The sequence below is a fragment of the Bipolaris victoriae genome (assembly GCF_000527765.1).
Source record: "Bipolaris victoriae FI3 unplaced genomic scaffold scaffold_48, whole genome shotgun sequence".
Lineage (NCBI taxonomy): Eukaryota > Fungi > Ascomycota > Dothideomycetes > Pleosporales > Pleosporaceae > Bipolaris > Bipolaris victoriae.
In genome coordinates, this window is record NW_014575344.1 from 115,323 (window position 1) to 134,709 (window position 19,387).

The 19,387-nt window shown below is 51.8% G+C and overlaps 8 protein-coding genes across 8 annotated transcripts; 4 read left to right on the top strand and 4 right to left on the bottom strand.

The window, feature by feature from the left end:
• Window positions 1-315: 315 nt before the first annotated feature.
• Window positions 316-1,356, top strand: COCVIDRAFT_100906 (hypothetical protein; the record flags this gene model as incomplete). Its single annotated transcript, XM_014700566.1, has 1 exon — window positions 316-1,356. The coding sequence occupies one exon, from the start codon at window positions 316-318 to the stop codon at window positions 1,354-1,356; it is 1,041 nt and encodes a 346-aa protein (XP_014556052.1).
• Window positions 1,357-3,076: 1,720 nt separating this feature from the next.
• On the bottom strand, window positions 3,077-4,901 carry COCVIDRAFT_27135 (hypothetical protein; the record flags this gene model as incomplete). The annotated part of the gene is made up of 2 exons (XM_014700567.1): window positions 3,077-4,836; window positions 4,889-4,901. The coding sequence occupies 2 exons, from the start codon at window positions 4,899-4,901 to the stop codon at window positions 3,077-3,079; spliced, it is 1,773 nt and encodes a 590-aa protein (XP_014556053.1).
• Window positions 4,902-6,060: 1,159 nt separating this feature from the next.
• Window positions 6,061-6,951, top strand: COCVIDRAFT_100685 (hypothetical protein; the record flags this gene model as incomplete). Its single annotated transcript, XM_014700568.1, has 2 exons — window positions 6,061-6,705; window positions 6,760-6,951. The coding sequence occupies 2 exons, from the start codon at window positions 6,061-6,063 to the stop codon at window positions 6,949-6,951; spliced, it is 837 nt and encodes a 278-aa protein (XP_014556054.1).
• Window positions 6,952-7,530: 579 nt separating this feature from the next.
• Window positions 7,531-9,211, bottom strand: COCVIDRAFT_16502 (GMC oxidoreductase; the record flags this gene model as incomplete). Its single annotated transcript, XM_014700519.1, has 2 exons — window positions 7,531-8,068; window positions 8,118-9,211. 2 exons carry the CDS (start codon window positions 9,209-9,211, stop codon window positions 7,531-7,533), a joined length of 1,632 nt encoding a protein of 543 aa, XP_014556005.1.
• A 1,078-nt stretch (window positions 9,212-10,289) lies between these two features.
• Window positions 10,290-11,801, top strand: COCVIDRAFT_100880 (hypothetical protein; the record flags this gene model as incomplete). The annotated part of the gene is made up of 1 exon (XM_014700569.1): window positions 10,290-11,801. The coding sequence occupies one exon, from the start codon at window positions 10,290-10,292 to the stop codon at window positions 11,799-11,801; it is 1,512 nt and encodes a 503-aa protein (XP_014556055.1).
• A 447-nt stretch (window positions 11,802-12,248) lies between these two features.
• On the bottom strand, window positions 12,249-13,637 carry COCVIDRAFT_100721 (hypothetical protein; the record flags this gene model as incomplete). Its single annotated transcript, XM_014700570.1, has 1 exon — window positions 12,249-13,637. The coding sequence occupies one exon, from the start codon at window positions 13,635-13,637 to the stop codon at window positions 12,249-12,251; it is 1,389 nt and encodes a 462-aa protein (XP_014556056.1).
• Window positions 13,638-14,894: 1,257 nt separating this feature from the next.
• COCVIDRAFT_27140 (hypothetical protein) lies at window positions 14,895-16,513 on the bottom strand (the record flags this gene model as incomplete). Its single annotated transcript, XM_014700571.1, has 8 exons — window positions 14,895-15,337; window positions 15,414-15,481; window positions 15,535-15,738; window positions 15,796-15,898; window positions 15,957-16,032; window positions 16,081-16,127; window positions 16,179-16,251; window positions 16,307-16,513. The coding sequence occupies 8 exons, from the start codon at window positions 16,511-16,513 to the stop codon at window positions 14,895-14,897; spliced, it is 1,221 nt and encodes a 406-aa protein (XP_014556057.1).
• Window positions 16,514-18,962: 2,449 nt separating this feature from the next.
• Window positions 18,963-19,220, top strand: COCVIDRAFT_100911 (hypothetical protein; the record flags this gene model as incomplete). Its single annotated transcript, XM_014700572.1, has 1 exon — window positions 18,963-19,220. The coding sequence occupies one exon, from the start codon at window positions 18,963-18,965 to the stop codon at window positions 19,218-19,220; it is 258 nt and encodes an 85-aa protein (XP_014556058.1).
• Window positions 19,221-19,387: the final 167 nt, after the last annotated feature.

Below are 19,387 nucleotides of genomic sequence, written 5' to 3' on the forward strand. Positions count from 1 at the left end.
GCTAGGGGTCAGGCATATCGATGCACGCTTGGCCAATAATCGGGCGACCTTTGCCGCGCGCCCACAGCCATGTCCACGGCATGGAGTCAGCGTTCGTCCACACCTCAATCAGCCTGCATCTCAGCCTGCATCTCAGCCTGCATCTCAGCCTGCTGACATGCTGTGGCATGCAGGCCACTGTGTAGGCCGCAAGGCTGAGCAGCAGCAAACGTTGCCGCCAGGCCAACAGACTATCTCTTCACAAACACCCACTTTCTCTCCACCAGAAGTGCTCACAACAGCCTCTCTGTGTTCCTAACTTACTGATAGCAACTCATGGCGCGCCAGCTGCGCCGCGAAGACTACACGGTAGGCTGGGTGTGCGCCCTGCCCGTCGAGCTGGCGGCTGCGCAGGAGATGCTCGACGAAGAGCACGGCATGCCTCCGTCCAGCACCCATGACACTAACATCTACACCTGCGGTCGAGTTGGTAAGCATAACGTCGTTATTGCATGTCTGCCCGAAGGACAAATGGGCACCCACTCAGCTGCCGCGGTCGCTGTGCAAATGAAGCTGGCATTCACATCCACGCGCTTTGCGCTGATGGTAGGCGTTGGAGGAGGCGTGCCTAGCAAGGATGCAGATATTAGGCTTGGAGATGTCGTGGTTAGCAAGCCGCATCAAGTGCATGGCGGAGTGGTGCAGTACGATTCTGGCAAGGCTACACCGAGCGGGTTTGAGCGCACGGGGTGGCTTGACGCTCCGCCGCCAGTCCTACTTCACGCGGTCACAAACCTGAAGGCCAGTCATATGAGGGGAAAATACAGACTGTCTGAGTATCTCTCTAAGCTAGACAGCCTGCCAGGTTTCACGCGAGAAGCTGCCGGCTCGGATACTCTCTTTGCCGCGACGTACGACCATGAGGGAGGAGCAACATGTAAGCATTGCGACAAAAGCCATCTAGCAGATCGGGAGCCGCGAGAGCAAGAGGTGGTAGTGCATTACGGCACGATCGCATCGGGCAACCAAATCATAAGGAATGCGGCGGAACGAGACAGGATCAGCGCAGAGCTGGGCGGCGTGCTTTGCTTCGAGATGGAAGCGGCTGGGCTTATGAACAGCTTTCCGTGTCTGGTGATCCGCGGCATCTCCGACTACGCGGACTCGCACAAGAGCAAGCGGTGGCAGCCATATGCGGCGGCGACAGCGGCAGCGTGCGCCCAGGCAATGCTGTCTGTGATACCAACAACCGAGGTTGAAGGTGCACTTCCAATCAATACGGCTATTACAAAGAAGGTTCACGGTGAGAACATCTTTCCTATCCCTACTCGAGTTATCTGGAATCACATTGTAACAACAACGCTAAGTATCTTGTAGCTCGAAACGATACCTCGAATAGATATCATACACCGAACAATTGTTGTCAGTCGGACAAATACAGGGCTATTGCTATGGAACAAGCGCTCCATGCTGAACTTCGTGAGCAAAATCAGTGTTTTCGTTGCGGTGTATACAACCATATGAGAAAAGATTGCTACGCTTCAGAGAAAACTGTCCGTGAATTCCGGTGGGGCTATGATTTGTGTTTCAGATGTGGCTTACCTGGACACATGGCCAGAGATTGTTCATGTTTTGATAACACTTCTCTGTATGCTATAGAATGATGGCTAAAGAGCAGGATATCTACAGCGAACATAGAGAACGACATACTGCTTAGTCATTCCGAAATGTTTTTGAGTAATAAAAGTATAACTATTGTTTGGTAGAACACACCCATTTCACTATATTAGGACTAACAAGTGCATTGTTCTGGCAGAGGGGACAGCTGTCTAGTATATATAATGCTGCACGGTAACACTATAAAGTGCACCTTACACGACCACCCCTGTAAAGCACTAGCACGTCTGTAGAAATACCCCTACGGCATGGTTCGTGTGGTAAGAACAGAGCTGACGCAAGATCTGGAAACCGATCGTGATCGCGACTATACATAGAGAGATCGTAGGCGTAAAGTCGTTTCATAGATTTGCTGTCGCTTGCCTACTTTGATATCTGCTGGCCGTTGTACCTGACCTTGTGAGCTGTCATTATCGCTGTGACGCTTATCTAGTAAGCTTCACGCGTCAGGTGACTGGTTATCCTGAGTTTGCCTCTATTCAGCTAGTTTGATAACTCCAATCATGTCAGCATTACTGATTGGTGTACTAGATACGGAGGTACCAAAACTGTGTGGCAATCACCCGCGAATCAGTCAACATACCAGCCCCTACAGCTGGCGAGTAGGCCTGGATGATCCTATTGAATACCTAGACGTATACAGAAGCGACAGATTTGTTGCGACAGACAGAACTGATGGTGGCGGCCTTAAAATTTGCAGGGCGCATTATTAAGATAAAGCGGGTGCCCTCGCATACCTAGAGGGTAGGTGTATGCACCGATGTAATTTTTATGTTCGCGGGCATATATTGACTCAGAATCGAGTCTAATCTACTTTTTAATAGGTAAATATAACCATTATGGTATCTGCATGCCACCATAGTGTTGTAAAGCGAAAGTACCAGCAATTTTGTCCGCCACGGCGGTTGTTCCATTACGAAGGGATGTACGTTAGGCTTCTTGGCGTGGAAATTCTTTACTGCTTCATATAGTCTACGAAAGCTTCTCATAGTTATATAGGAGCAAAAGTAAGGCCTTCGTAGCCTGGAGCGGTAGCGTCTAGGTTTACGGCTTATCGTGCTACTAAAAAGACAACAAGAATGCTATAATTAAACTACTAAGCTAAAAGGTGAGTAAGGTTTGAAAGAATGTATTCTAAAGATATCCTAGGCATACAGTCGCTGTTCATGTTATGAGGAAAGAAAAGGAGTGTTTGGTAGTTCCGCTACGGCGGTTGTTCCATTACAAATGGATCCACGTTAGTACTTAGAACCGACATTTAAAAAAAGCAAGATCAAAGGACACATCTTCTAGCTTCTGGCACAACAACATAACGACAAAGAAAAAAACTAAACGGGGTATAAAGAACATCTAAGTACCCAGAAAAACACCCAACCACAAGGAAAACCCGCACAATAGCCTTTGTCTCATTGTCCCAAACCTAAACATCTTTCCTACCCCCACCAGGCTTCCTGAGCCTCTTCGTCGTAGTCCGCGGTTCCGCCCCACGCGTCCGCTTCCCCGTCGTACTCATTGTCTCCACACCACTCACCTGCTTCCCCCCTGTAACCTCCGTAGCCTTTGCAGCAGCCCCCGGCGCCGAGCCCGCTCTCTGAATCGGCGGCGACGAGCACGCAGGCCGAGCAGATCTCTTACTCCTTCCCTTATAGCGCGCAGACCAACTAGGAGGCAGCGCATCTCTCCTCTCCATAACCGTAGAAGGGTATAAGCGCTGCGGCTCGTCGGCTGCTCTGTCGTAGAACCCTGCTTTCTTTTGCTTGAGGAAGTTGTATTCGGGGATATCTGGTGTTTTTTCTCGACGTTGCTCGGGGTCGACGTCGACGATGGCTTGGATGTTTTCACGGGAGTCGGTGACTACGATTTTGGGGATGTCTTCGAAGATGTGGGGGGCGGGTGCGGTGTTGAGGTCGCTGGGGGTGTCGGGTTCGGTGGCTTCTTCTGTGTCGGAGCCGTCGTCTGCTGGTCCTGTCTCTTCGATAAAAGTCTGCTCGAGTTCCTCGAGGGTTACGGCTGCGTCGTAGTTGGCGTTGGTGAGTAACCTCCGGTATGGCTGGTCAATTTGAGTTGGGTGGAGGGTGGAGCTGGCGGTTTGTTGAGTATTAGCTTTGGGTTTACTGACACGGGTAGGCTGCCTGATCGAAGGTTGAGTGCGGGGATTCAGAGGAGCTCTTGGTGGCTCATGGTGGACTGGTGGAGGCTCGTCAAAGGATGGGTCGTCTTCAGCGATATAAAAGGATTGATTGAAATTAAGCGGTCCTCCCAAATGACTCTCTTCTGGTTCAGGCACTGGTGGAGATTCATTGATGACCGGCCCGTCATCTTCAGCCACATAGAAATATTGGTTGATACTACGCGTTCCTCCTAGATGGCTCTCACCTGGGCCAGTCACTGGTCTCAAAACCGTATTCGAAATCTCCCCTAAGACCCACCTGTTCCTCACAGGTGCCAAAGTCTGCTCGGTCGAGGTTTGAGCGAGGAGAGGCTGAGAAGATGATGTTGGTTCGTCCTCATCAGCCATATAGAAGGCCTGGTTCACATCACATGGTAATCTATTCTCCTTGGAAGTGCCAGCACTAGAAACCTTCTCGGTCGAAGACGAATTGCGTGCATTCGGGGGAGCTAGTGGTGGTTTGTGATAGGCTGGTAGAGATTCATCGATAGCCGTCTCGTCGTCGCCAGCCATATAGAAGGCCCGGTTGACATCACGCGGTAGCCTATTATCCCTAGTAGTACTGACACTAGAAGCCCTCTCAGTCGGCGATGAACCTCTTGTACTCGGAAGAGCTGGTGGTGCCTCGTGTTGTACCGGTGCAGGTTCATCGACGGATAGGTCGTATTTGGTCAGCAAGAAGGACTTAGTGATATTACGCGGTACTCTCGTGTGACTCTCGCCTGAATCAACGACTGGTATCGGATTCACATTCGCAATCCATCGTAAGATCCTCCTGTTCCCGCTAGGTGCCTCGGCCATGCGAGATTGTTGGATGGCCCGGTCATCAGCCGCGCGAATCTCGTCGAGCAGCGAGACTGGAAGCGACGACTGGTGGAGGTTTGCGACGAGGTACCTTTCCATAGCTCTCATACAGGAAAGTGACAGGTGGTTGTTGTCTTCGTCATTATGCATGATGTCTAGCAATTCGCGCATCACGCGCCTTGGGTCCTGAGCGGAGATGTATACAGCTGTAGGAAGTTAGTGTGTGCGATAGTCTTGTCAGACGAGTTTTCAACAAACCTCGATTAGCCATTTTATGGTCGATATTGACATGTAATTTGGGTTTGTATATGCTGGTGGTATATAGGTTGTTCAGGGCAGATTGAGTGTGGAGTAGTCAAAAAGATGTGCGAACGAGCCAAGGAAAAGCACACAGGGTGATTGTGTGGAAGAGTTTGGTTTTTGATAGCCCTGAAACAAACCTTCGTTTGGTAGTGAGAAGAGTTTGGGAAATCTCTCGCAATGGTTGAGTATGCTTTCACTCTGTGTCACCGCGTGCTGAGCGCGCGACGGACCACACTACCTAATATAGAGCGTAAACTGAAGATTTGTACCCCAATAAAGGATTTTTGGTGACCTTTGTTCCATAAAGAAACTTAGCAGACATTGTTGAAGCGGCATAACATGTTGCCTCGCAACCATCGAGATCACGTGTGCGCGCTTTCACACCTTGGCTCGAGAGCGAGAAGATGAAAGCTCTTTACACTAGATTCTGATTCTTTTGACAGCACACGAGCAACTGAATTTCGCAAAGGGCTAGAGCAATCCCAAGGTTATCGTCACGAGCATGCCGAACCACACTGGCCTACCGCAGCCTTGTATAACGTAAGGCTACCTTTGGATTCGGTCGCGAATCGTGTGGGGACGACCATCCACCCCGAATAAGTCCCTCAAAACCTTGGCACCTACGAACGCCGACCGTTTGTCCTGCAAACACTCCACTTTCCCCTCTACTAGCTATCACTGTATACATTATGACGTCTCACTAGTCGTTTGTAGCAACTCACCCTCACAACCCAGGTTCACGCGCAGCGCGACCTGATTACAACAACCCAGCAGCGCTCCCGCCAAAACTCACTTTCTTTTCTTACCATCTCCTCAACCGATTCAAGAATCTCTTGTCGCAGTCGCTACCTCGTCATCACCGCACGGGAACTCTCGTGCCGCTTTGCTTGTTTTTTGCGTTGCTTTTGGACACTGTCGTAGTTTCGCATACTGACACTGAGAAGATATAGCAAGTCCAAGCTCTGTACACGGTAAGTGTCATGGGCTTTACTAGAAGGTCGCGGCGCAAGGCTGCAGGCAGCAACGAGGGCGCAAGGGGCAGATCCAGAGGCCGCTCTCGTACCCGCCGCGAGCACCCTCAGGGTCGAAATCAGTCGAACCCCAAGAAGTATGGTTATCTCAACGGCATGAAAAACGACAGTGAAGATGAAGCCCAGAGCAACAAGCAGTTAGTGTTGCATGCCCAGCGTTCAGTCCCGCGTCAAGCACAGCCAGAAGCATTCTGCTCCCGTTTCATCAACCCAGCAGACATCCCTGCAGTCACAGACGATGAAGACAACGAAGTCTCTTCTCTCTCCGAATACGAGTCGCTAGAGAGCACCGAAGACTGGGAGCACCTCGTACCTCAAACCCCCACCGCAAACGTGAGCCCCAAACACACACCTCTTCCATTCATCCCCACTAACCCCCAAACCCCCCAGCAGTCCCCCTCGTATCCGTTCCCGGGAACCTGGTCCGCGGCTCTCCAAGACTCCAACCACGCCATGACCAAAGTCAGCAGCGCAACCCTCTCGTACGTCGGCGCCCTCGCCACCTCGGGCATGGGCAAAGCCACGCGGAGCATCAGCGCCGCCGCCCTCTCCACCACCAACAAGTACGCTGCCTCCCTCACCAGCTGGGGCCTCGCCAAGTCGGGTTTCGGCCGCAACGAACTCCCCGCCCCAATCTGCAAGTGGCTCACCAAGAAAGAAGAGGCCGACAAGAAAAAGAGCAAGGCACGCATCAAGAGCGAGATGTCCCAGCGCGAGTTCACCGATGCGAGGGGCAGGTATGTGCTTGATATGCATGATACGGATGCTGCAGGCGATTTCGTACGCGAGGATAAGAATCTGTCAAAAACCAAGGAAGCTGAGGCTGGAGAAGAGACCGGTTGGGGCGAGCAGGAGATGAGGGGCGGTGGTCCTTTTGATGATCGGTTCGCTATTGCTGATACTGACGAGGAGAGTGACAGCGAGGAGGGGGAGGAGGACGCGGGAGAAGATGATGGTCTGGTCAGCATGTTTGAGTTTGATGACTGAGTGCTTGACGACTCGGTTTGACGATTCAGCTTGACGGCTCAGTTTGATAACTGAGAGTCTTTGTACATGTTCACGAGACAGCGACAACCTACGGGCGTTTGGTATATTGTCCAACCGACACAGCGATTGTACAGGCACTACCAAGGCGATTCAGCTGTACTTTTTTCGCTTTGGGTAACTAGTCGGGTTTCCTGGACTGGGGGTCTTTTTTTTTGTACAAGATAAATGCGCGGGAACACAGACGCACACGGAAACGTCGAAAGCTTCTCGACATCGAAAGCGAAGGAAGCGTCGATTCGACTTGAGGAGCTCTGAAGTCTCCTTCCTTGTATGGGTTAATTGAACTGAAAACACACTTAAATCACATAAATTAGATTCAAAAAAATCCATGAACTTGTAAAAAAGGGGGTATTTTTGTTCGTAATTCTGGTTACATTGTAATAATACCAAGCAATAACTACTCTACTCATCAAGATATACAGACATGAAAGGGAAATGGTACACACACATCATCATCTAATCGTAACAAAAAATGCCTGGTCGAATGCCCACTTTTTCGCTCTCTCCACAATCCCACGCTTACAACTTCTGCTTCTCAAGACCCTTCCAGCCCCACTCTTGCGCAATCAGCTCGGCAGCACGCTCACCGATACCAAGCACAGTCAACATGGGGTTGATAGTGGGCATCTCGGGGAAAACACCAGCGTCGGCAATGCGCACGCCCTTGAGGCCGCGGACCTTGAGTTCAGGGTCGACAACGGCCTTCTCATCCTTGGTGATGTCGCCCATTTTGGTGGTACCGGCAGGATGGTAGACGGTGTGGGCGACGCGACGGCCGTACTCGGAAAGATCCTCATCAGAAGTGATGTGGGGGCCAGGTGCGACCTCGCGCTTAATCCAGTTGGCGAATGGGGCTTGCTTGGCGACTTCTCGCGCAGCCTTGAGACCAGCAACGATGGTGGCGGCATCGTAGCCTTCGGGGTCAGTGAAGTAGCGGAAGTCAAGAGCAGGCTTGACGTTAGGGTCAGCAGAAGTGAGGTAGAGGCGGCCGCGAGAGCGGGGACGGGGAATGTTGGGGGTCATGCAGAAGGCGTCGATAGGAGAGTCGTAACCCAGACTGTTATACGTTAGAACTTGGTTCTTCTTGAAAGTCATTCTCAACTTACCGAGCAGTGTTTAGGCAGAAAGGAATCTGGTAGCAGTGCATCATGAGGTCAACAACCTCGCCATCATCACCAGCCGCGTTGGGGACCTCTCGTCGCAGAAAGATACCAGCATCTGAATCCTGGGTAGTCTGGTTTGCAGGAACAGGCTTGTTGAGCTCCCAGAGGATGATGCTCTCTGGGTGGTCGAGCAAGTTCTCACCGACACCGGGCAAGTCCTTGACAACGGGAATGCCAAGATCGGAGAGTTGTTGCTTGGGGCCAAGACCGGACAGAAGCATCAATCGGGGGGTATCGACAGCACCTGCACAGAGAATGGTTTCGCACTTGGGGTTGAGGGTGAGCTTCTCGCCGCTCTGGAGGGTGATATTAACACCAGTGACCTTGTTGCCTGACACGTTGATCTTGCTGACCCATGCGTTGGTAAGGACGGTCAAGTTGTTGCGAGTCTCCTCGCCACGGAGAATTGGATGGATGTAGGCTACACTGGCGCTGCTTCGACGACCATCATCAGGATTGTATGCCACCGAGAAGAAGCCGACTGAAGGCTTGAGAGCACCCTTGGTCTTGATCTCGTGGTTGAAATCGTGAACTACAGGAATGTTCAAAGAGGTTGAGCATGATTCGACCCAGTCAAGGCAGAGCTGATTTCGGTGTTTCTCGTGCACGGGCTGAACGGTGTTGCGGAGGTTGTCAAGCACGCGCATAAACGTCTTAAAGCTCCATCCCCTGCACCCTTGCTGCTCCCACCTCCTGCAGTCGTATTCAAACGGCCTGAAGGAGATGAGCGTATTGTGTGAGGAGCAGCCACCTAAGACCTTTGCACGTGAGTGTCGGATGTGAGAGTTGCCATTGGGCTGTTCGGTAGTGCCGTAGTCGTAGTCGAGTTCTCCTCCGAGAAGGTTGAGCCAGTCCTTGAGAAGCAAGACACGGTCATCCATAAAGTCGCTTGGGCCAGCCTCAATCAAGAGGACTTTCTTGTTGGGCAGGTACTCTGTGAGGCGCGAGGCAATGACACAGCCAGCTGTGCCTCCTCCGACAATGACAAAGTCGTAGTCGGCATCCTTGGGGATGGACGTCACAGTCTCAAAAGCCATGGTCGCGTGTGGGTCGAGGATGAAGAGGGATAAATTGGTGAGGAGGATACTTCCTTGGACTCTACCAAGTTTTCACGTAGAGGCAAGCTTATATGTATGTAGACTATGGCGTGAAAAGGTCAGTCTTGTCAGCACGGACCTGGGGGTCACGATCGGCAGAGACTCGGATACCCAAAGGGAGTCGATTGAGTGGTGAGGCTGGGCGGATGGCGTGTCGTAGTTCCGCTGCAGGATGTGTAACTTGCTTTCCAAGATAAGAGGGCCTAAAAAGGGCCGTTTACGATAGGGCCGGAACGATGCACGTGCTTTGGTCAACGTCTTAGCTGTGCGTGTCAGCGGGAATGCGATGGCTGAGCGGGGAAACGTGAACTAAAGGAGGGAGGGGTTGTTGGCGACGAATCAAAGACGAGAGCTGTATCTTGTCTGCTGATGGTGTTGAAGGGACCAAAGGCTTTCTCTCCCGCCGTTCGTTCGTCCCATATCGGTCGCGAGGTCAGCAACGCAAAAAAAGCGTCGCAAAACTGACCAATGACGCCATTTCCGTACTGGGACTAGTGCACCCCGCTGATTGTGCGAGTTCCGAGCGTGGGATCCCTGCCATTCCACGCCGCACTTTACCCGATCCAAAGGCGGTGAGCACGACAGCCATCAGACAAGGCGTTTTGTGCCACCTGCGAGAAACTCTGAGCTCAAAGACGTCGCGCCATCCCGCTGGAAACCGCTGCGCATTGCCCTCCATTTCCTGGCATACGTACCACCAAGACCATCTTTTTGTCCGACGCGATCCGCTTCTTCGTTGACTAACCTCAGACGGGAAAGCAAAGTGCAACGGCTGCATACAAGCTCCCCCTGCCTCTAGCTGTCACTCTGCATAGACTACCTATATACAAACGTTGGCGCAAAACCTCGTACCTTGACGTTACATCATCTCTCAAGGACAAAACTGACACCTTGCAGTGGACAGTCGGTGCTTGATTTGTTTCCTGCCGTATTTCCATCTTCGTGACATCCCCGTACAAGCCCTGTTTTATCCTCACTTGTTGCTTCTACTCCATTGCGCCAAACAGACTCCTTGACCATGTCTCTCCCATATGCGCCTCGCTCTGCCTACTACGACGGCAAGATACAATCAGGCTGTTCTTCATCTACATTTCAAACGATTGATCCCGCGACTGCGCAGCCTGTCGCGAACATTCACGCAACTACCAACGCTGGCATCGATGCTGCCATAGCCTCTGCTCACAAGGCCTTTCCAGCATGGTCCGCCACGCCTCCCATCGAACGCGCGCGCATTCTCCAACGGGCCGCAGCGATTCTGCGTTCGCGAAACGATGAACTCGCGAGAATTGAAACCACCGACACGGGCAAGCCCTTCTCCGAGACCTCGACTGTCGACGTCGTCACAGGCGCAGATGTCTTGGAATTCTTCGCCAACCTAGTCGGAGGAGGCGGTATGAACGGCGAGACGGCGCCGCTACGACCAGACGCATGGGTATACACAACCAAGAGTCCTCTGGGTGTGTGCGCAGGCATCGGAGCGTGGAACTACCCCATTCAAATCGCTCTCTGGAAATCTGCTCCCTGCCTCGCCGCTGGAAACTGCATGGTCTACAAGCCGTCAGAATTCACACCTCTCCACTCTACCGTCTTGGCCGACATTTACACAGAAGCTGGTGTGCCTCCCGGTGTCTTCAACGTAGTCCAGGGCGGCGGCGACGTCGGCGCATACCTCACCTCGCACTCTGGCATTGCCAAAGTCAGCTTCACCGGCCAAGTTTCTACGGGCAAGAAAGTCGCAGGTAGTGCAGCCGGCGGTATGAAATACGTAACCATGGAGCTCGGCGGCAAATCCGCCTGCATCATCCTTCCGGACGCCGACATCGACCAAGCCGTCGACGGCGCCATGCTCGCAAACTTCTTCTCCACAGGCCAAGTCTGCACAAACGGCACCCGCGTCTTCGTCCCCGAAGCCATGAAGTCACAATTCGAGCAGCGCCTCCTCGAAAAAATGCAATACATCCGCCCAGGCGACCTCTACTCCCCCGCCACAAACTTCGGCCCTCTAGTCTCCAAACCGCACTACGAAAAAGTCCTCTCCTACATCCGACACGGCATCGACACCGACAAAGCCACCTTGCTCCACGGCGGCCCAGAGTCTCCAGCCTGGCTCACCTCGCACCCCGACGCCTCATACAAGCAAGGCTACTGGGTCCAACCCACCATCTTCACAAACTGCACCGACGCCATGAAAATCGTCCAAGAAGAAATCTTCGGCCCCGTAATGTCCATCCTATCCTACTCCTCCATCGACGAGGTCGTCGCCCGCGCAAACAACACCCCGCTCGGTCTCGCCGCCGGCATCTTCACCAAAGACCTCAATACAGCGCATAAAATTATTGCACGCTTGGAGGCCGGTATCACGTGGATCAATACCTGGGGTGAAAGCCCTGCGGAGATGAGCGTGGGGGGTTGGAAACAGAGCGGTGTGGGTGTTGAGAATGGGAAGAGGGGGCTTGAGGCTTGGGTTAGGAATAAGAGTACCTTGGTTGAGATGGGTGGGGTTGTGCCGACGGTTTTTGCGAAATTGTGAAAAACACGTGGAGAGAATGGGGGGGAGGAGGCGGAAGCGAAGTTTCTTTTTTTTCTTTTTCTCTTTTGTGTATATTATTGAAGATAGATTGACATGAGATTCGGAATGTGATGAGCTTATGAGATATCTCTCTTTTTTTTTCTTTCCTTCTTCGTATGACATGAGCTTTCCTTACCCATCATTAGTCCATTGCACACGCATATACAAAACGCAAAGGGAAAATTGACAATGTAGCCTAGGATCTCTGATTCTTGACATTCCACCAGACCATGTTTTCCATGTTACTGGTAGAAAACCCCTCGGAAGAAAAGAAGAAGAAGAATGGTGGAGACGTAAGTAGGATCGTAAAGGCAATTATTTACATTGGCGTGGGTATGTAACTTTCGTTTTTCAGAACGTTACTACGGGGTATGCAACAATTTCCATTTCCTTCCCTCCGCACGTGTGTTACCTCAACGGCAAGACCTTTTCATCTTCAGTAACATCCGCTACGTTTTTCACGGGCAAGGCAGCGGGGCTAGCCGCAGGTGTCAAATGCGATACCCCGGCCTTAGACGCAGACGCATCGTCGTCCTGAAGGCCCATCTTGACCCTCTTATTCACATAGCCTGGGTTAGGACTCGCCCAGGTGTAACCAAAGGCTTTACCCAGGACCTCTTGCACACCCTCTGCGAGAATCTGGACTGCCTTTCGGCGATTCGTACTCCATTCCCACGCGCGGTACCAGCGACCAGCCTGGACAGCGGTTTCCTGGCCGCCCTCGAGGCCGTCGAGAATCGAACGCCAGACCAACATTGTCTTTTCCAGTTCCTCTGCGCGCGACACGCCGATGACGCTGACGCCGAGCTTAGAGCCGCCGACGTCGTCGATGGATTCGTGCTGCCAGGGTAGGCCAGACGCGGGGTCGCCTTTGGAGCCGCATAGCGCGCCAGCCGAGATCCATGTCTCGAGCGCGAAGCGTATAGCGATGACTTCGATGCGCTCGCCGTAGCCGTCGCAGAATTCGCTGGCTTTGCGCACGGCTTCGCGGATATCAGACGGCGCAGGATGGAAGTCGCCCAGTGCGCCGACGGGAATGCCTTCACGACGAAGAAGTCCCATACCGAGAATCGATGCGTTGGGGACAACATCGACGCCCGCGTTCTTCAGACGCAAGACACCATTTTTGCCGGCGAGCTCCTGGTTCTGAAGCGTAAAGTTTGCATACGACTGCACTGCGTCGAGGGGCTCGCCCGTCTCGCGCAGAATGAGTTCAGCCAAGTCGCCCAGTACATCCAGCGGATATCCTGAGATACCAATGTATCTGATTGTTCCCTCCTCGTCTCTGATACGGCGCAACTCCTTGATTGCTTCCAGAACCTCTGCCGCGCTTACAAACTCGACGTCGTGGCAGTATACGAGATCCAGGTACTCTGTTTGCATGCGCTGCAGACTCCTCTGGACGCTATACTGCACCCATTCTTTGCTGTAATCAAACTCCTCGCTTGCTATCCGTCCAACTTTTGTCAATATCATGTATGAGCTGCGCGGGAACGTCTCGCGGACAAAGGGTGTAGCGAGCGCATCGCCGAGTAATTGTTCAGAGGGCCCGTAGTAGGGCGATGTGTCGAAAGCGCGGATGCCATGTGTGAGGGCCGATGTGACGAGACCCGTGGTGTCGAGGGCATAGGGATCAGTATTGTATAGGTGGTTGAAGGTTGCGGTACCGAAGACGAGGGGCGGGAGAATGGACGAAAGAGGGGTACGGCGCCCATTGACAAAAGTATAGGGAAGCGGCTTTTGGCGTGTGGGAAACTTGGCCGTCGTCGTTGCGTGTTCAACCGGTGTTGTCGCCATGATTAGCAAGTAGGGTCCACGGGGTTCTCGGCGATTATAGATGTTGTCTAGGAGATATGTGGAAAGGGTTGTTCGTCTCCAAAAGAATAAACTAACTGCCGAACGGTCACTCGTATAACGTCCGTGTCCGCGAGGCTATCGTTAGTACTCCCCGCGATATGGACAGGCAGGTAGTACAGTCGACGATCCCCAATAGAGAGCGAAGAAGAGCAAAGGTCGAGTATCCTTCACCAAACCCTAAAGACAATTCTCGGTGTACGAAGTCCGAGTTGCGATTCGGCAAAAATGGTCGGGACACGATAGTGAAGGGAGAGTTGCAAGAAGAATGGCGGGGGAACAAGCACCGTGTAAAAACATAAGTAGTAATAGTAGTAAAAGAGAAAGGACACCCCTCCATTCCTCCGTAGTCGCCTCACATTTCTCCTCGCGGCATCTACTAACCCACGTCCCAAAAGCGTGAATCAATGTCTTCACCACCGGTCCGTTTCGGCTTTGGGCTCTCTGGCTGGCCGCGCGATTGCAGCAACACATGGACTAGTCAAGTTTGGCATGCATGGCGCCATCTGCATCCAGTGTCACGTTTTTGTTACTCCGCGACGTCAACAGCGCCCGCTAATTCGCCAAACAACAAGAGTAGATGGAGTGCAAGGCAGAGAAGGAAAAAAAGCGGGCGATAGGAAATGATTCATGCGTGTAATGTGGTCGAGCATGGGCTGGGTTGGGGGGCTGATGCAGTGCTATTCTTGCAAGATAGATCCTTGTCCCTTGTGGCCGACCTGGCACGTGTCATCTCGCCTAGTAGTGTGCAAAATGTACTGGTCTGTGCGCTACGGTTTGGGTGAATGGGATCCTAACCGACCGACGAAGGATTCTGCTTTGCTCTGAGGAGCGTGGCCGAATAAGCACTCGGCAGGCATATTCCATGCTTCCATATCCCGATAACCAGGTACAAATTCAACAAAACTACTGTTGCGAAATAACGCCCGCGGCCAGCCGCCTCATACGCGTACTAGTAAAGTCCTGTCATATGTCGTAGTAGCCTCTGCACAATTCGGCCCGCGGAATCCATGTTATTCAACATCACCACGAGGCGGATGCCTAGCCCGGACTCCGGACTTCTACCGCCCGGTCGAGGTATCCAAGTAAGTCAGGGGAAGACTGAAATTACTAACCATGTATTCATGAGCCCGACATAGTACGGGTTTTTAGGGTATCGATGCAAACTCCGCAAGAAAGACAAAACGTGATATACATCTTCTAGTTTCGCTGCAATAATAAGAACATTTCTATGCTGTCATCGCTCCCGTTGTCCAGCTCGCTGTATCCCTCTCTTCTTCCTCCGGGAAATGCGGCTCGACTGGGCGGCCGTAGCCCCGGATGCTGAGGATGCGATTTCGACGGGCTTACTACTACTTCATGGCTTGATGGTGTATCTCGTCGTACCGCTTTTTCCATTGCGCTCGGATTATCTTCCTTCTGGTTAAACGATGCTTGTACCGAGCGTGCTCCCGAAGAAGACTCCTGGATGCCCTTGTGCGCACGCAAATGTGCCGACCGACGGGGATACGATGACTGCGAAGAGCTGGCGAAGATGCGCGGAAACATTTTGTTCATCAAAGGTTTGCAGCCTGGAAGGCATCCGCATGCGACGCCCACAGCGCTTTCAATGGACATGATGATAAAGACTGAGCCTCCATACCCTGTTTTAATCCGTCTTAGTATCTGTGCTTGGGCGGATCATGTAATCGCTCAAGGTAAAAGGAAAGAACAACATACAGAATGCGTCGAAGGAGACGAGATACCGGTACGTAAAGTAGAGTCGTACAACCCCAGCAATGCATACACTATTGAGATGTTAGGGTCGGGTCTGTAAGCCAATAAACCAAAGTAAACTCACATTACGCCGAGTGAAAACATCATAATCAGTGTCAACCGCTGTCGCCGTGATACCTGAACATTGATGAGGTTTCGTGCAGGCCACAAAAAGATCACAAAGTCGCTCAAGGTATTTTGTCCGCCGTGAAAATAGTATATGGCTTTGATGTTGAGGCATTTGGCAGTGCCAATGAACTCGAACACTTTCCAGTACGTGCTTGCCGGCCTGTGACGCTCATTGTCAGCACACCATGTTCAGGTCAAAGGTGTGGATAGTTCTTACGAGCACTGGAATAGTGTCACGAAAAAGCAAGCCGTGTTTAGCGTCACTGTGTAGAATATCATCATATGGCAAAACCACCTGTCGAGCTTGGCTGGAAAGATGCCTACGCACTTCGTGTTAGGTCATGGTTCGGTCGACTTTGTAGCTTGATGCCCACTTACGTATGTAGGTCAGAAGAATGGCGACTTTCATAAAAGTCGTGATGGCAGTAAAGAGCAGCTGAGTAGCCATACCCATCTAGACAAGCGTGAGCACGAGTACCCTCTGATATCCCATACGACATACCTGAGCAGCCTTCATCGAGCCATAGAGTTTCTCTGGGTGAATATCCCCTTTTTGAAATCAGTCATTAGGCTTGGTTATATCAGAGAGCAGAAGCATACATAGATGATAGCCCATCTGGTACTCTGGCAGCATGGATATTATGAGCATGATGTTGCTCCCAATACACAGCACCTACGAGTGTTTAGCTGTCGACCTATAGCAATAGGGCTTTGCATATTGAACTTACTGCTGCAATGGACATCAACCCATCATCCCATCCTAATGTCTTTACAAGAACAGTCCGGCAATACAGTCGACATGACATGAAAACGGCGACCAGGACACACATTGGAATGACAACACCCAGTGCCATGGGCAAGTGGTTGATTGGGTCGACATAATTCGGCGGCGGGAACGACGCGAACTCCTCCGCAGTGGGAAACCTCGAGGTCATTTCGTCTCGCGCACCGAAACGGTGAGTCGACTCGAGGACGAAATCAGAAAAAAGAAATATGAAAATAAACAGTGGCTCCCAAGAAGCAAAAGGCAAGGGGCGCAGCGCTCGGGAGCATCCGCGGATATTATAGCCGGCATACAGCACATGTACCCCGCGGTACGTAGGTACAGCCAGCCAGCCATCGACAAGAATTTGAAACTGTCTTGAAGTAGACTACGGCATGTCTGTTGCGTGGCGCGGGATGGTCGTTGCTAGCACTTGCTCAAAACAAGCCCATTGTCCGAAGACGATTACCGATCTCCAGGCTACCCTTCCTGACGACATGATTTGCAACCACGGGTGGATCTTCCTTTTCTGATTCCCCACCAGTCAGAGAGAAACCATGCTAGCTGAGTATCTAGTAATAGTATTGTGGCACACAGATAGGCTACCAACGAGCCAATTCTCCCCTGCAAGTGCTTGGTTTCTTGCACTCCCTCCCCACGGCACATAGTGCAGCTCAGGGGGTGATTAGGATTGCAACTGTTATTTTGCCGCGGCAGCTATAATGGGGCGTATCCTAGGCCTCAGCTGAAGTGACGGGTTGGGACGACCGAATTAACACCCCTGCTACTTGAATCACTGGATACTTAAGTGCCGCACGTGGCTGCACAGCCGTTGTAGGATCCATGCACTCCGCTGTGTCGCGTCGCTGGGACTGCCGCGACATTACTCATCACAACTCCTGAGTTGAGTTGTGCAAGAATGCTCCATCTTGGGAGCTGAGCAAAGACTAACCGTTGCGGGCAATGTAACGAATTTTTCCCCAACAATCCTTTGTGGTTGGCCTCGAATCCGCAATTCCTGGGCAAAGGCATGTGGTAATCGACATGATCCCTGCTGGACGATCCGTGTTATTGGTAATGTCCCCCGAGTTTGGGCGAACCTGGAGCTTGTCCTTGAAACATCAGGGTCGGCGAGGACCGATGTGTTTTGCGCGCCTTGCTTCCTAGTGTCCGGCAATAGCTGCTAGATTGGCCGGTACTTTGCCACGTGCCTGTGGCTGTCTATGCACATAGATATGCCAGAGGTCAATTGTGCCCGCAATATGGAAGGTGAATCGGTCAATCAAACCCGGCTGCCTGTCACACCGTAGTGTCAACGATAAAGCCGAACGGCTCTCACTAGCTTCTGGAAGCGCACCTTGGGATGACATCGGGTAGCGACTCAGGTTGGCGTAGTGTTTCACCTAGACGGCAGCTATATGCTAGGATACAACGCCTTACGTGCAGCCAGACGCGTGATGGTTCATCTTGATGCAATACTCGGCCCGTAGCGTAACCCAAAATCGCAATGTCCCCGCGCTCTTGGCAAGCCTTGTATTGATTTACGCCCACGCAGAACTTTGTCAGCTACCCGACGTTATGCCTGACTCCAGAATGTGGTCGACCAGAACGCATCGTCGCTTGTATAGTAGCGGTATATCCCATTGATTCCAATTGTAGTCAAATTCGGCACTTGTGAACAAGATGACGTGGTGACGTCTTTGATCTAAGACGTAGATGGCGGTAAACTTCGCTCTGTAACCGACGCCGGTAGTTGTCTCATCATCTGCGTATCCCTGCGCGTGTGAATGCTTGTGCCATGTATCTCTTTTGTAGTGTGTGCAAAGATTGTAACGATCATTGCAACAAAAACAGGGATGTAGTATCCTGGCAAGATACTAGTGTAGATTTCGAACAAGAGCTGCCATAAAGGGCAAGAGTTTAGGGCGCTACTATCTGTCATTCGACAGAGCACGACAAGGCGATAGCACTTCGCAGTGTCATTGGCGGCAAGTTTATAAACCGTTTCTCAAAATGGTAGGCGCTGTGCTGCTTCGTTGATGATGTTGTTATCAACAATCGTCTCTAAAAGGGAATCATCTAGAGTTCATTGTAAGTACAGTGGAAGCATGTAATCGGTGTGACGACAGGACATCTGGCATCGTTGCAATGCATTGCTCGAGACTTATTCGATGTATGAGCGATCACCCTGGACCTTGAAGGCGCAATGGTGTTCACCCAAAGTCCACAAGCGCACACGGATTGCCACACAAGTGGCTACAACACCTGGTCGAGCTTTGTTACATGTCTGCAACAGAGGGTCTTGGTCGATCATACCCATCTCCAGTAAAGCAAGTCGCGTGGGGGGGGGGCTCAAGAACGGGAGTGTTTGCCAGTTGCTGTCCAACATCACAGCCGCACCGAGGTAGAGCGCGACAACCTCCTCAGTGTTGATTATGCATCCAAAATTCCCAGGCCAACGTACTCGATGAGTCCAATCGGAAAACACGGGACTTTCGTGCTCCGGAGATTAATGCTCTTGATATGTGCTGGGTTCAACCTTTGGAATAGATTTGGTAGCAGTCCGAGGAGCGGTGAAAAATACCGGGTTTTGCCTTATCGTCAGATGAAGATGATGAGCAATGCCATTTCGAACAGACCTTGTCCTTATGCCAAGGAAGGATATGCAGTTCCTTTTGGCGATGAGCATACTTGGGCAGGTTTACACTGATCCACACCCAGATCAAGAATTGGTCCAGATGCACTCCCTGCACAAAATCATGTGCCATGCCAGATGTAATATATACACTGGACCACACAACCGCCAATTCGCTCCAGGTAGCATCTTTGAGGGTGGCTGGGAGTCACATGCACCTAACAGAATGAGAATGTGGTGTTGAGATCCATGGGACATTCCACGTGTAGAGTAGTTCCAAGTTGTAGTGGTGGTCGAGAGCCATTACACTGGGACTGCAAGAGTACAGGAGGCGGTGGTCATTTCCTGTCATGGGTGAGGTCCGGCTCTAAACCCACCTCCTCTAAAATGGTTGCATGTTAACAAAAATCG